Below are 15,085 nucleotides of genomic sequence, written 5' to 3' on the forward strand. Positions count from 1 at the left end.
TAGAATAATAATAATAAATGATAGAATCAATATTTTATTTTGGCCTAGTATGGAAACATTCTACTCTTCATACCCTATTACAGTGTTAAATGGTCCTCATTTCTTGAAAGGCTTGCCAGGAGGACAAAAGCCCTGGACACTCCTACCCAAATGGAGGAGTCCACTGTTTCTGTGCTATCCAGAGTTCACCCTAGTTATCCTTTGAGAAGCTTATCACTAGAGAGTTGCTATCAAATGATGAATATTTTGGCTGTAGCAACTCATGAAGACTAGCTAATAAAGTTGGATGAGTTCTAATATAGTTCTATGGAGAAGAATATTCACACCATTTAAATCAGGGATCATTTCAAAATATCTTGGAAAAACTGTCAGTTAACTGATGAGGATGGAAAATATCTTTCAGATGGAAAAAACATGATATTCTTTCATTTTCAGAATATGACAAGAAGAGGGAGCAGTCCGGGTAGCCTTGAAGTCCCAAAAGACCTCCCTGATATACTGAACAAGCAGAATCAAATGCGTCCTATAGATGACCCAGGTGTGCCCTCAGAATGGACCTCTCCTGCCAGTGCAGGCAGCAGTGACCTTATCAGCTCAGATAGCCATTCTGATTCTTTCAGCGCTTTCCAGTATGATGGCCGGAAATTTGACAGCAAGTATCTGGTTTTCTGCTTAGCATTATAGTTATCTGTTAATTTGTCCTGTTTTCCTACTTAATTGCCTAGAGTATGCCTACATAGCATATTATAAGTATGCTTTAGTTTTCAAAAGTATCACAAAGTGCTATACAGGGTATCCCAAAAGTCTTTGCTTTGTTTTAAGCTAGTAGCTGACATTGGCACTGCTGTATACAGTCTGGGCATTCTAAATGCTGGAAGAACAGAAGTGCAATTTTTATCCTAGAAAAAAAAAGTTGTTTTAAATTTGGCAAAAAAGAATAGGTTTATTAGGAATGAGGTAGAGGGAAATATGGAAGAACAGGAAGTTATGATCAGTGAGAGAATTTTAAGCTTAAAACGACACAAAGATCTTTGTATATAACAAGTATGGACCACAGAAGTACTTCTCTTTGAATGGCAAGTTTCCAAAATGAAATTATATGTTTCAGTTTGTCAAAACCAGTTATATATAATTTGGGGGAGAATTCAGCTCATTGCAGCAAACATTTTATTAAGTAAATATTAAAGACATTGTAGCAGAGTAGATACAGTACTGAATTTAGAGTGAGAAAGCCCTTGGAAACAGGGAGATCCTGCCAGGCTGAGATGGTATACAGTAGCCACTAAAACTTTTTTCAGTTGTAACATGTTAAGACCTATGTCTTAGGAAGATAATTTTGGAAACTATGCAAAGTGAGTTATACTTTGCTTCGTATAACCTCATGTGCCAAAGTAAATAGCACAGAGTATGCAAAGGATTAACTATCTCTTCCAAATATTGTGATACTCTAGTCAGAATTCAAGATCACTAAAAAAGTTCTTTAGTAGTGGCAGAAATTGAGAAGTGATCATGTAGAAAACTTGGGAGGTTATTTTTTGTTATAACATCATAGCCAAACATTATTCTGTCAGTCTGCACTAATACAGTTGACAAATATAGAATATAAAACAGAATGAAAGCATTGAGAACCAGGTTTGCGTGTATGACAAAAAAACACCCCAAAGCAGCTCCCTGACATGAATTTCTTAGAGTTTTACTCCATTGGATAAATTTCTACTTCATGGATCTTTGCCAATGCTCTTGGGATTTGGGCACACTTCCTCTTAATATGTGTATTTTAGCACTATAGACCACATGCACGTGCACGCGTGCACACACACACACACTCTTCTAAAAATGTCTAAACTTTTATCATAAAGTTTCATGGTATAGACTTTATGTAAATTAAATCTATTGTAGGTATTGTAGGTTTCCATCACAAGAGAGAATGATGTCTCTCTTGTCTCTCAGGTGTTCAGGAAGTAAAATATTTTCACTTTAGACTGAAGTCCACTAATCAGTTCTATGCTTAAACTTCCCTTAACAACCGCACTTGTTCTATGTTTTACCTGGATTGTACCCACAGAATTATCTTTAATTGATTACTCTCCACTTTATTTAAAAGTTCCAGGCTTTTCAACTCTATTTGGAACAGAGTGCTTATATCCCTATTTCCTGTGTCATGTGGTTGTCTTCAGAAAAAACATAAGCATATTTCTGAAACTACTGTGGTTTCCACCAGATTTAGATTTACTCTTAATCTGTAGACACATTTTGTAGAATGGAATTTTGCCTCACTGTGTATCATCCTTCTTATGACTTGGGATTTTAATATATTTTAAGCAGTATAGCAGTTTATTACAAGCCTTAAAGAACCTTATGGTAACTTACTAATAATAAGGCACTCATTAAAAAAAAATCCAAGTTTTAATGATGCCTTTTGTTTTTCTACTACTGTTATTTTTGGGTGAACTCCTTCCATTATCCCAGAAACCCTTCCCTAGTCATCCTTACCTTGGAACCAAGAAAAACAGTTAAGGAAAACCAGTAGACACATCAACCACGTATCAGGTTGTGCACAACACTTTGTACCCATATTCCCCAGAGAAGAGTAGGGAAGTGCCTTTCCATCTTTTCTTGAGTGGGGGGTCTATGGGTCAATTTCAATTAAATAATTTTTCTGTTTCATTTTAGTGCTCTATTTTATTTACATCATGGTAATCATTGTGCATGTTGTTTTCCTGGTTTTTCAGGTTGCATCATTTTCATATTCTCTGTTTTTCCTAATTCCTCATCTTCATTTTTTCTTAATAGTCCCTCCTTTTCCATAGAAAGGAGGGAAATACATTTTCATCTTTTCTTGGGAGTCAGAATTGGTCAGTTATAATTATGCAATGTTCCATTCTTAGTATTAATTTCATTTACATTATTGTAATCACTCTGTTCATATTGTTTTCCTGGTTCTGCTTACTTTCAGTTTATATCATTTCACATATGTTTTTCATTGTTACTCTAAATTTCTTATGTTCATCTTTTTTTTTTTTTGCTTTTTGGCAGGGCAATTGGGGTTAAGTGACTTGCCCAAGGTCACACAGCTAGTACATGTATCAAGTGTCTGAGGTCGGATTTGAACTCAGGCCCTTCTGACTCCAGGGCCGGTGCTCCACTCACTGTGCCACCTAGCTGCCCCTGTTCATCATTTTTTACAGGGCAACAATATTCTGTTTAATTTATATGCCATAATTTGTTCAGCCATCATTCAGTCAGTGGACACCCAACTTTGTTTCCTTTTTTTGTTTTGTTTTGGGATATGGCAAAAAAGTGCTATAAATATTTTGTTATATATAGAACTGGTTTTTTTCCTCTAACATTTGACTTCCTTGGAGTAGATGCCCAGCAATGGAATCTCTGGATCAAAGATTACCAACAATTCAGTGACTCGTATCACACAATTCAATTTTTTTCCCCAGACAGTTTTACCAGTTACACAGTTAAACCCCAACAGTATCTTGCTGTGACTATCTTCCCACAGCCCCTCCAACATTGACGCTTCTTGCTTTTTCTCTCTTGTCTTTCATAGTATAAAGTAAAATTAAAAAAATAAAAAACTTACATTTCTTTTATGATTATTTACTAGTCTTTCATATCATTGTTGATAGCTTGCAGTTCTTTTGAAAGCTTTTGACATCCTCTGACCATTTTTTAGAATTAGGGAGCATCTCTTGATCTGATGTAATTGTTTGTTGTTGTTTTTTTAAGCCAGGAAAGCTCTCATTTTTATTTTAGCCAATATGTTCCTAGTGAATGGGTACCTCCTTTATGAAGAGTACGCTTACTCAGACAAGTGCCAGCCTTTTTATAGTATTTGAATTCAAATCTCCCACCTTGCTCTCCATTGGCTAGATGCAACCCCCTGAACTGCCCATGTCATGCCCACCTCAAAGAGCTTGTTAAGCATGTGCACAAGCCTCTAACCTTTCACCCCATCAGAAGTCTGGTTCTGCTAGATCACAGCTCTGATTAGGGCCACTCACCTGACTTACATTCTGCTAAAGCTAGGGGAAGTACTTTCAATTCTGTGGAAACAAAACTCTTCCCATAATTTCCCACAATTCCCTCTGTTTTCTTTTATTCAAATTTTGTTTCCACATCTTTAGTACTCCCTTACTCATATGAATTCTTCCTCTTATCCATCTCCCTTTCAAGTAGGAAGGGGGAAAGGTTGATCGATACATTGACAAATCAAAAGGGGGCAGTCCCCTTTGTAAAGACAGATAGAGAGACCCAAAAGAAAAACAATAATGAGCAATCAATTGTCCCTTTAAGATTCAGAAGTCACTTCTCATACAGCTGTCTGGCAGGGAACATCATTGATGAAGTCTTGTCCAGGACAACATCTCAGCATCTTCTTCTTTTTTTTGTAGAATCTCCATTTCTTTCTTTTTCTACTCTCCTACAAAAGTGACCTTAGTACAATTTTAAGTTACCATTCTTACAAAACCAAAATGAGAACCTTGGTCAATTGTCATGTTTGAGAGAATTCACATTAGAAGCTAGTTTCTTATACTTTACATTAATTCCCCCCATCAAGAGGATATTTCACTAAGGAATTAATAACAGGCTTCTGTACATACATAAATACATTAATCAATTTTTAACACAGTATATATTAAGCCACAAACTTCTAGTCATGCCACGTTTCTTTTAAGGCATTTACAAAATAAACCACAAGTCATTCTTCTTTTAACATTAACTAATTGTGACAAAACTTGAGACAAGTATGATATTAACTAAGTAACAAAATAATATCCTCACAAGCTCTTGGCCTAATTGTCTCCATATTATTGCAAAGAATTAAAGAACACTAACTTATACGGGAATACATATATTTATACTAGTAACAGATATCAGGTCTAAATAACTGGTTGTTTGGGCTAAAATCCTAAGCCTAATAATCTTATCGTCACCTAAGATGTTCCAGAATCAGTTATCCGATGGATTTGTCATTCTGCTTGCAAAACTTTTTGATTATAGAAATTTGCCACTAAGAGATTAGGAACATAATTTACAGTAAGGGAATAATATTTCCCTAACTTCACGTCAACTCCAGGCAGAAGTTGTGGCAAACTGCAAACTGCATTGAGCTCGGCTTAAAGTCTTCCAAGTTGCAGTTAAGGAATCAAGTCAAGAAGTCCCACTTCAGCACATACAGAACAGTTGCCCTCTCGACCTTGCCATGAAATCATATCTGCAGTTCATACTCGCCCCTCACAGGGCTGCTAGTATCATGGATCAGTGACTCAGACAGCCTTTCTTGATGTCCACACCTGGAGTTAGACTCAGAAAAACAGTCAGTTAACAGTCCCATTAGATCTTTGAATAGCAAGTTCTAATAATCAGTTTAAGATATGACTATAATCTCACATTGGTTAAAGAACATCTCCAAAGAGAGCCCTAAGTGGCTTGCATGTACTTCCACCCTTGTTCATAGGATCTTCCCATTGAGATCATAAGTCATTGCTCTAATAGATTTGCGTCAGTTTCCCAAATTTCTCTATTCTCCTTCAACTATGCCCGATCTGAAAGAATGAGATATACTTCAAGAACTGAACCATATAAATATGATAGGTTCAAACTCTAACTTTATCTTATGTTTTACATTATGGAATGAATTCAAATCAAAACAGCAACATTTAAATTTTCTCCAAACTGAAGATGTTTCTCATTTAGTTCCAGTAATTAATTTCCTCATTTGTATTAATACCCAATTGCTCTTTTATCACTTTGAAACATTTAAAAGACCATATTGCATATAGATACACACTAACCTTAAGTCCCAGCCTTAGTCTTTGGGATAATGATTATTTCTTTTCCCTTTAATTATTCCTCATAACATTTAGAAAGGATGTTATCTTTCACATAACTATACAAGAGTACCAATTTATCCAGTTATTTGATTGAAAACATCAAAATTTCACATATTTGCAATAATCACATTTTCCATTTCTCCCCATAAAACCTTCTAGCTGTTTGGGCACCACAACTTCACTTCACAATAGTAACAGATCCTGAGAGTACTTTTCCCTTTATCACTAACTACTTGTTTTAATTACAGAGACCTGGCACCGAAAGAAAAAGGAAGCATCTCAGCCTTCCACATGCAGCATCATATCCACCTTATGGCCAGACTCAGGAATAGTCGGGTGGGAAACATTCCTCTTCAAAGGAACTCAGTGGGGAAACTGAACCAGAAGGATCCCATCCCACATTGAGGCTAGGATTGTCCTTTCCACTTTTCCCCCAGATGCAAAACATCCACCTGTTCTCTGAGTAGCCAATGGCATCTCCCCCAGATGGTGGGTTCTTTTACATCAGATGGCAAGTCTCGTTAATCAAAACTCTACCAGGACCCACATCTCAAATTCTAATTTTATCCTAAAAACCAATCACTAGAAATCAGTTCTGCTGACTTTAAAAGCCAGGTTTGGAGACCAGCTGGTTTCTGACCTCATTGTTCCCCCCACAGCAAGGCTTCTAGGCTTCCAACCTCAGGGGCCCTTATTGTGCAAATAGAAATCCCAGTAACTACTGCCCATCTACCCTCCTTCCCTTCTGCCAGGTGAGGAAAGGTAAAGCTCTCACTTCTTATCTAGACTAAGGAGGGGGGAAGTAGAGAATGAGCAGACTGTACGGACGCTGTTTAGAAATCTCAAAACTTCCAGAGAACGCTAAAAAAGCAGTCCCAACTTTTTCACCTCTCCTCAAAAATTTAGAATGGGCATTGAATGTGCCTTAGGGTACTTAAAACAATGCCCTCAGGGTTAAGAGTTGCCCCCCTTTCCTAGTTTATTCTCTAGCATTCTCTTCCTCTTAGCTTGAACTTTCCCGTTATCCTGGACCATAAAACTCCTGGTCTCCCCTATTTTCATCATCCATCTTTAACCCCCTACTAAGGCCTCTATAGAAGCCTCTATATAAGCATTAATTCCTCAAATATCAGGTTCTTACCCAGAAACTCAGAAAATTCACAGTAGGTTTGAACTACAACAAATTAGCTTACAAATAGAAATTTAGCAGGCCTTCTAAAAATTATACAAAAACTTTTACAAAATATTTCCAAAAGTATTTCCCCTTTTCTTTTTAAAAAAACAGTTTACAATTTATCCTGAATTGACAGAAATTATAGGAGATCCCAGACAAGGCCTTTGCATAATTGCCGAGTTTCCTTTCACCCGCATACCTTTGTAAATATTTTATAGCAAAACAGTTTTAACTGAAACTTACTTTTAAATAAAGACAAAACTTGGAAGTTTATAATTTCTTAAGTTACAGCAAAGGTACAGTACAATTCTTAACATTTAGGTAAGAGAAATTGCTTTTTAAACAACCCATTATCAATTTAGGTGAATGCATTTCTAAGTCACTTTGCACAGAGAATCATTCATCTCATCACCAATATATGGAAACTACCACCCTAAACCACCATATACTATAAATAGCCAAGATTTCAAATGGAAAATCTGCTGTAATATTATTACTTGTTTATAACAAAATATAACTGTTTAAAGTGTTCACATCTTTATCACCTCCTTTTCAGCCCCAGGCCTTGCATTCAGAAGATTCCCAAATCTTCTGAAGTAGGGGGAGGGGGAGGGAGTGGCCAAGAACACCTGGGCCTGAGGGCACATGGACTTGCTGCTGTCCCGCCCCACCCAAATCCTTCCATTTTCTCTATGGGGAAGATCCACTCAGACTACCTCCTTTACATTTTTCAAATAAAAAAAATTATACTCACCAAATTTTATCCAGGTTTTATGTACCTTAAAAAAATTTAAAACTAGAGTTAAATCCCTAACAATTTATACATCCAAAGAATCACGTTTCTCCCCCTTATTTTGTAATTTTAAACACATTGCCTGATATCGGATACATTGATTCAAACATAAAATGCAAACTTTAGCTTTGAGATGTAGTTAGATCTAGATTCTGAAAGCTACTAGTTCCCCCTTACCACTTCTGGAGAGTCTTCTCCAAGCCTTAAAAGAATTCCTGATAGGTTTTTCTAGCAGCTTTTTAAAAAATCTCTTACCACAAAACATGAAACATTTCACTAGCAGACTACATTTTACAAGAAGGTACACGCACATACCCGCAATTTAGAAACCAATTTAGAATTCTAACGCAGACTGGTCAAAAACTCTGAGTTGTAATTTACTCTGATTAATTCCTAGCCAACATAAAAAAGATCTTCTTGCCGAGCTCTCTGCCTTCCTCAGCACCACGGACATGCTGAGATATTTCCACACCCTCCACTAACGGACTATTTTTATTTAACTTTATTTTAAACTATATTTTATTTAGCTTCCTTTCCCTGGCACCTTTCTCTCCTTGTTCCCCTTACCTTCCTGGACTGAGACGTTTTTATCTTATACTCTCACTGTGGCTTCTCCCTTCTGTTACAGGCCCGGATTAGCCACCCTCTTTCAGTTTGTTCACTTTTACCAGAACCCCTCTCAGACCTGTAGGATGCCCTGACCATCAAAGTGGTACTTAAATAGTCAATTTTCCCACTTTGACCTATGCATAGGGTCTCCTGGTTGCCTCAGGTATATGTCTCTTATTATTTTACCCACTTTCCTAGGTTCACAATTCCAAAAATATTCCCAAGACTTGAGCAGTCTGAAGAAGGAAACTCCCTCCTGCAGATATTCAGGCCATTGGAATTCCAACAGGATGCCTCTCTTTCTCCTTAGCAGGGTTCCCCTTTTTCTGATGCTAGAGATCCCAGTGACGAGCCCTCAAGTTGTGAGAAATGTGCTCACTCTAAATAAAGAACAATATTCATTGTGAAGCCAGGAAAGTTCTCATTTTTATTTTAGCCAATAATTCTACATTCCTAGTGAACAGTACATCCCTTTTGGAGAGTACCTGTTGTTGTTTTTATTCATTTGTTCAGGCTTGTCTCTCTGTAAGTGACCTTGTTTGGGGTATTCTTGGCAGAGATGCTGGAGTGGTTTGCCATTTCCTTTTCCAGTAGATTGAGGCATACTGAGGTTAAGTGCCTTGCCCAGGGGCACACAACTAGTGAGTATCTAAGATCAGACGTGAACTTGAGTGTTCCTGACTCCAGGCCCAGTGCTCTATCCAGTGAGCCATTTAGCTGTGTTAGTTTCCTTTTATCAGAGCTATGATACAAAGATATTTTTTTCCCGGTTGACCATTTTCCTTCTTATCCTAGCAGCATTGATTTTGTTTATGCAGAAACTTTAATTTTATGTAGTTTAAAATTATCAGTTTTCTCCTATGAGCTCCTCTATCTTTTTTTTTAAATTAAGGATTATCCTCCTACTCATAGTAATAAAGTTACTTCATTCTCTTCTAAAGCTTTTTGCATTGGTATTTACCATTTAAATTGATTAGGGTGCTTTTCAGTTTTTCTAGCAGTTCTGGTCAAACAGGGTGCCTTTTCCCAAGTAGTTTATTTGAAGAGGTTTATCAGATAAAGTAGGTTTATGGAGCCATGGGCTACTGTATCTGATCATTGCTAATTCTCATCTAGTCTCTCCCACTGATCTGTTCTATAAATCATTAATTTATAGTTGATTAATTTACATTTGAATGTTTTCTTTTTATAGATTTTGGCTTTGGAGTTGATTCTGGGACACTATCTTCTACTGGAATTGATTCTGGGACAGTATCTTCTACTGGAGTTGATTCTGGGACAGTATCTTCTACTGAAGTTGATTCAAGTTTAGGAAATCAACAAAGTACAGAAGAACTGGATGTGGCAAGTTTAACCACATTGCACATAGATTCTGAAACAAGCAGTCTTAACCAACAGCCATTTTCTGCTGAAGTTGCAACTATTACTGGTAATAATAATAATATTTATATAGCACTTTAGGATTAGTGATGCACTTTACATATGGTAACATTTGATATGTAAATATATACTTGCATATGTTATCTCATTTAATAAAGTTACTTGTGAATTGTTAAATTATATGTATATACACATACATACGCGCATATATATGTGTGTGTGTGTGTGTGTGTGTGTATACACACATGCATACATGCATACTTTTAAAAAAAGTTTATTTAGTTTTAGTTTACAACATTCAATTGCACAAGCTTTTGAGTTTTAAATTTTCTCTCCTTCCCTCTTCACCTCTGTCCCGAAGATGGCATGCAGTCTGATATAGGCTCTATACATACGTTCATATCAAACATAATTTCTGATTAGTCATGTTGTAAAGAAGAATTATAACCAGTGCAGTGAACCACAAGAAAGAAGAAACAAAACAAAGAAGAGAGAGATGACAAATAGTATGCTTTGATCTCCATTCAGACTCTGTAATTCTTTCTTTGGATATGGGTAGCATTTTCCATCATGAGTCTTTTGGAGTTGTCTTAGAACCTTGCATTACTGAGAAGAGCCAAGTCTGTCAAAGTTAGTCATCTCACAGTGTGGCTGTAACTGTGTGCAATGTTTTCCTGGTTCTGCTCCCCTCATTCAGCATCAGTTCATATATGTCTTTCTAGGTTTTTCTGAAGTCTGCCTGCTCATCATTTCTTATAACACAATAGTATTTCATTACATTCATATACCACAACTTGTTCAGCCATCCCCCAATTGATGGTTATACCCTCAATTTCCAATTCTTTTCCAGCACAAAAAGAGCTGCTATAAATATTTTTGTACATGTGGATCCTTGTCCCATTTGTATCATCTCTTTGGTATAAAGCCCTAGAAGATACACACTTTTTTTTTAAAGAAATTAACAATCTTAAGGAATTTTGGTTATGATTTTATTGAAGAGAGTGAAACTACCATTTGGGAATAGTTACGAGAAATGTAATGAATGCTTTTTTCATTATCATGAATTGTCAGTCTAGCCTTTTTATAGACTTCCTCAACTCCTCATTCTCTCACCTTCTCCCATATCCAATTTGCTGTCAAGTTCTCTTAATTCTACATTCTTGATATCTTTCCTATATTCCTCCTTCTCTTTTCTTGCATTGCTGCCACCCTGATGCAGGCCCGACTATGTCATGCCTAGACTATTGGATAGCCTGCTTCAGTCTGCCAGTCTCTCCCCACTCCAGTCTATCCCACCACTCAGCTCTCAAAGTGATCTTTCTAAAGTACAAGTATGACTGTGTCGTTCACTCCCACCCTATCTCCCCATTGAGTAAACTCCAAAGGCTCCCTTTTACCCCTAGTATCAAATATAAAATCTTTTGTTTGCCTTTCAAAGCCCTTCATAACCTGGCTCCTTTTTACCTTGTAAGAAAGTAACGCATTCTTACATTTTTTTCTCCTTTCTATCCTCTGATCCAGTGACTGGTTCATTACAGTTTCTTTCTTGACTTCCCTTCCTTCAAGTTTTAGCTGAAGTCCCATATTCTTTTTCCCAATCCCTCTTAATGCTAATGTCTTCACCTTGAAAGAACCTCCAATTTATCTGGTATATGCATTATTTGTACATAGTTATTTTGTTGTCCCCTCTATTAGAGCTCCTTGAAAACAGGCTATTTTTACCTCTCCTTTTATTTTGAGTGCTTAGAATATTGCCTGGCATATAATAAGTGCCTAATAAATGCTTGTTAATTTTACTTGACTTCTCTGAAAATTTGTGTAATTTGCAGAGTATATTGTCCAGTAGAGGAAGTCTGTGCCTTACGTAATAATACACTTAAGGGTCTTTGGTTAGAGAATTTTATTCTCACAAGTTTGTGAGTTTGTAAGTTAAGTGAGTTTTTTTTTTTAAAGCCTGAATTTTAGAATATACTTATTTCCTTAAATATATACAATGATCCAGTTTAACTGCTATATCAACAAGGCAATAATCACAATATAGATGATAATTGTCAAAATGCCTTTGTGGTTCTGTAAAATATATGAGACTCTCAGTGTAGAAGGTAGAAGTAAACCATTTATTCAGACACCAAATAACCAGATCCTGTAACCAATACCCCGAATCCATCACAGCAGCCAAGAATTTGATACACAGTACTACAGCAGGGAACTAGTCCATCCCCAAAACCATCCGCCCCGCTGCTAGGGCCTTCCCAAAAACTCATTCACAGCCACCACAGAAAGTCTCTCCTCTTTCCCTCAGCTCTAACTGTAGTAACTGCCGTCTCAGCATTTCCTGTGACACAGTTTCCTTTTCCTCTCAGCAAGCTCCTCCCACCACATGTGACTTAGGCTTCTTGTGACATAAACAGGTCACGTGGCCTATTAATGAGTGGGAAAGATCTCCAAATCTAAATTGCTAATACATTTGGCCCCAAGATCTTTCTTATCCATTACATAGGTCAGTGGGAATTTTGAGATAACAGATGTCAACAGAACTTTACACAACAGTGTAACATGGATAACACAAACATATAAAACAATGTCATCATTCCCCCCCTAGAAGGAATGGGGCTCAAAATCTGGGGGTAAGGGGTTGTCCTCCATAGCTTCTTCTTGCTGAAATTGGACATGGAGCTGTCCCTGCCCCCAGAGGTCAAGAGTCCCATTCAAGAGGTTAGTTCTTTAGCAAGCTGACATCTGGAACTCGGTTGATGCTGGGTCCAGGGATGACATATCACAGTGGTGGACAGGTGTGGGCCTGAACATTTGGTTATGGGGTATGATTTTCTGGTGTCTAAATAAATATTATACTTCTTTTACCTTGTTTATGGAGAGTGTCTCATACCTTGCAATACAGAACTCCATAGGCTTCATTCACGATTATTGTTAATGTTGTGTTTATTGCCTTACTGATACAAGCCTGGACCCCTAAATGGCTGGCCATTTGGTGGACCCATTTTGCTAGTACTGGATCATCAATTGGTGTTAAGAGTAGGGACAGTATGTTAGAAGCAGTCTTTGCTAGTCAGTCAGCATGTGCATTGTACTCACATTCTGGCATAGTGAGGGTCTACATGAAAAACTTGACAAATTAGTAACCAAAGACATGTCCCATATATCTTCCCATACATCTTCGCCCCAAACTTGTTCACCATGAATTTCCCAATTTTGATTTTTCCACGTTGGCATCCATGTAGCTAACCCGTTAGCTACTCCCCATGAATCAGTGAATATATGACACTGTCCTCCTTTCTCTGTTTTGATGTACTGCCATAAGTTCAGCATATTGACTACTTATACTTATCGCAGTACTTACCAAAGTTCTCTTAGTACATGGGTTATAGGCTACTGCTTTCTAATGTCTTTTATGGCCCAATATTTTGCTTTCCCATAAATAAACCATGCACATCATTCCATTTTACCAAGGATTGTTGCCTTGGTTCAGGGGGTTTGTCATTTCCATCAGCATCTATATTTGCTGTAGAATCATGTAGAGCAGAAACTCCACTTTTGCCTGTTTTTGACCTATTCTGAATATACCATTTCCATTTAATTATGCTAGCCTCTTGTGCATGTCCAATTCTGTGAGATGTTGCGATACTCATTACCCAAGTCATAATTGGGATTCCAGGCCTTAATATTACTTTATGGCCCAGAGTCATTTGTTCAGTCTGTACCAAAGCCCAATATGCAGCTGACAGCTTCTTTTCAAAACATGTATATTGTATTCCAGATGAAGGTAGTTTCCTTGACCAAAATCCTAACGGTACATTTCTGCTTTGTTGTTTCTGCCATCAACTCCAATTCACATAGTTATCCTGTACAGTCACTTATAATTGCACCGGTCTGCTTTGCATAGGCCATAAATCCAGAGCCAACTGTGTAGCAGCTTTAGCTTCTTCAAAAGCTTTACTCTGTTCAAGTCCCCAATCAAATTCATATTTTTTCCTGGTAACTTTATATAAGGATTTCAAAATCTGTCCAAGATGTGGAGTGTGGTACCTCCAATATCCAAACTGTCCTATGAACTTTTGTGCCTCTTTCTTATTGGTGAGGATAGGAAAATCTTGAATCTTCTGTTGAGCTTGTGGGAGAATTTCTCGCAGTCCTTTATTCTATTGTATACTGAAAAACTTCACAATTTGAGCTGGCCCTTGAATCTTTGTAGGGTTAATTTCCCATCCTTTGCTTTTCATATGCTCAGTTAGAAATATCAAACTCTTCTCTACTTCTTTTACATTTTCTCCTTGTATCATAATATCGTCTTTGTAGTGAGGTAGCTTTAATTCATCCAAATGTTCAGCCACAATCCTATGAGAAATATTTTGGCTATGCAGATATCCTTTTGGCAATCCGGTAAAAGTATATTGTTGGCCCTGCCAGATGAACGCAAACTGGTCCCATTGTTTGGAGTCTGTTGGGATTGAAAAGGAAACTTTGGCCAAATCGATAACTGCGTACGAAGTCCCATCATAATACTGGTTCCTTTCTATTAAGGTAACAGTATCTGGAACACCAGCATACAAGGGAGGAGTTACTTAATTCAATTGTCTGTAATCCACTGTCATTCTCCATGTTTCATCTGTCTTTCACACTGGCCATACAGGATTATTCCACCTAGTGGTTATAAAGACTAACACTCCTGCTTCAACATATTCCTTTATAGTACTGGCAATTTTGTCTTGCCCAACTGGCACATGATCCTGCTTCAAAGTAATTAACTTTAGAAGGTTCAGGTAAAGTGATTAGGTCCATTTTTATTTTTCCTACTAAAACTATTAATTCCTATCTTCCTTCCTGCAAATCGATATCTCCCCTCAGGCAAATTCAGAGTCATGCCTTTCAATCTAGCTATTCCAGTGATGTATTCAGGAATGGGTACAATAACCACAATATATTCTTTCTTAGGCAACTGTCCAATTTTCATCATCGGTTTGACTTGTCTGGCTGATATTTCAATCCCTCCTAGTCCTGTGATGGTAATAGGAGTTCCATGCTTAAATTTGTCAGTGTTTCCATATATCAAGCTGGCCTCTGCCCCAGTGTCTATCAATTCCTTAGTTACAGTATTTGATCCATTCTTCCAATATATAGTCAGATGAATATGGGGTCTGTAATCCTGTCTGTGTGTTTCTTTAATCTGAGCTGGGGCTCGGCCTATTTCCTGTCTCCCTGAAAGTGTGACTCACTTGGATACAAGGGTTCAAGATCTGTAGGATTTGTAGGGGCAGTTCTTACTTC

The 15,085-nt window shown here is 37.3% G+C and overlaps 1 protein-coding gene across 6 annotated transcripts in view; it reads left to right on the top strand.

Moving 5' to 3' along the window:
* Nucleotides 1-15,085, top strand: part of RALGAPA1 (Ral GTPase activating protein catalytic subunit alpha 1) — a 339,477-nt gene that overhangs the window by 126,133 nt on the left and 198,259 nt on the right. For all 6 annotated transcript variants that reach the window (XM_036751008.1, XM_036751009.1, XM_036751011.1 and 3 more), the window contains 2 exons: nucleotides 436-652; nucleotides 9,615-9,851. In XM_036751008.1, coding sequence (XP_036606903.1) covers nucleotides 436-652; nucleotides 9,615-9,851 — 454 coding nt within the window. The remainder of the gene's footprint in view (nucleotides 1-435; nucleotides 653-9,614; nucleotides 9,852-15,085) is intronic.

Source organism: Trichosurus vulpecula, chromosome 3, assembly GCF_011100635.1.
Source record: "Trichosurus vulpecula isolate mTriVul1 chromosome 3, mTriVul1.pri, whole genome shotgun sequence".
In the NCBI taxonomy this organism is placed as follows: domain Eukaryota; kingdom Metazoa; phylum Chordata; class Mammalia; order Diprotodontia; family Phalangeridae; genus Trichosurus; species Trichosurus vulpecula.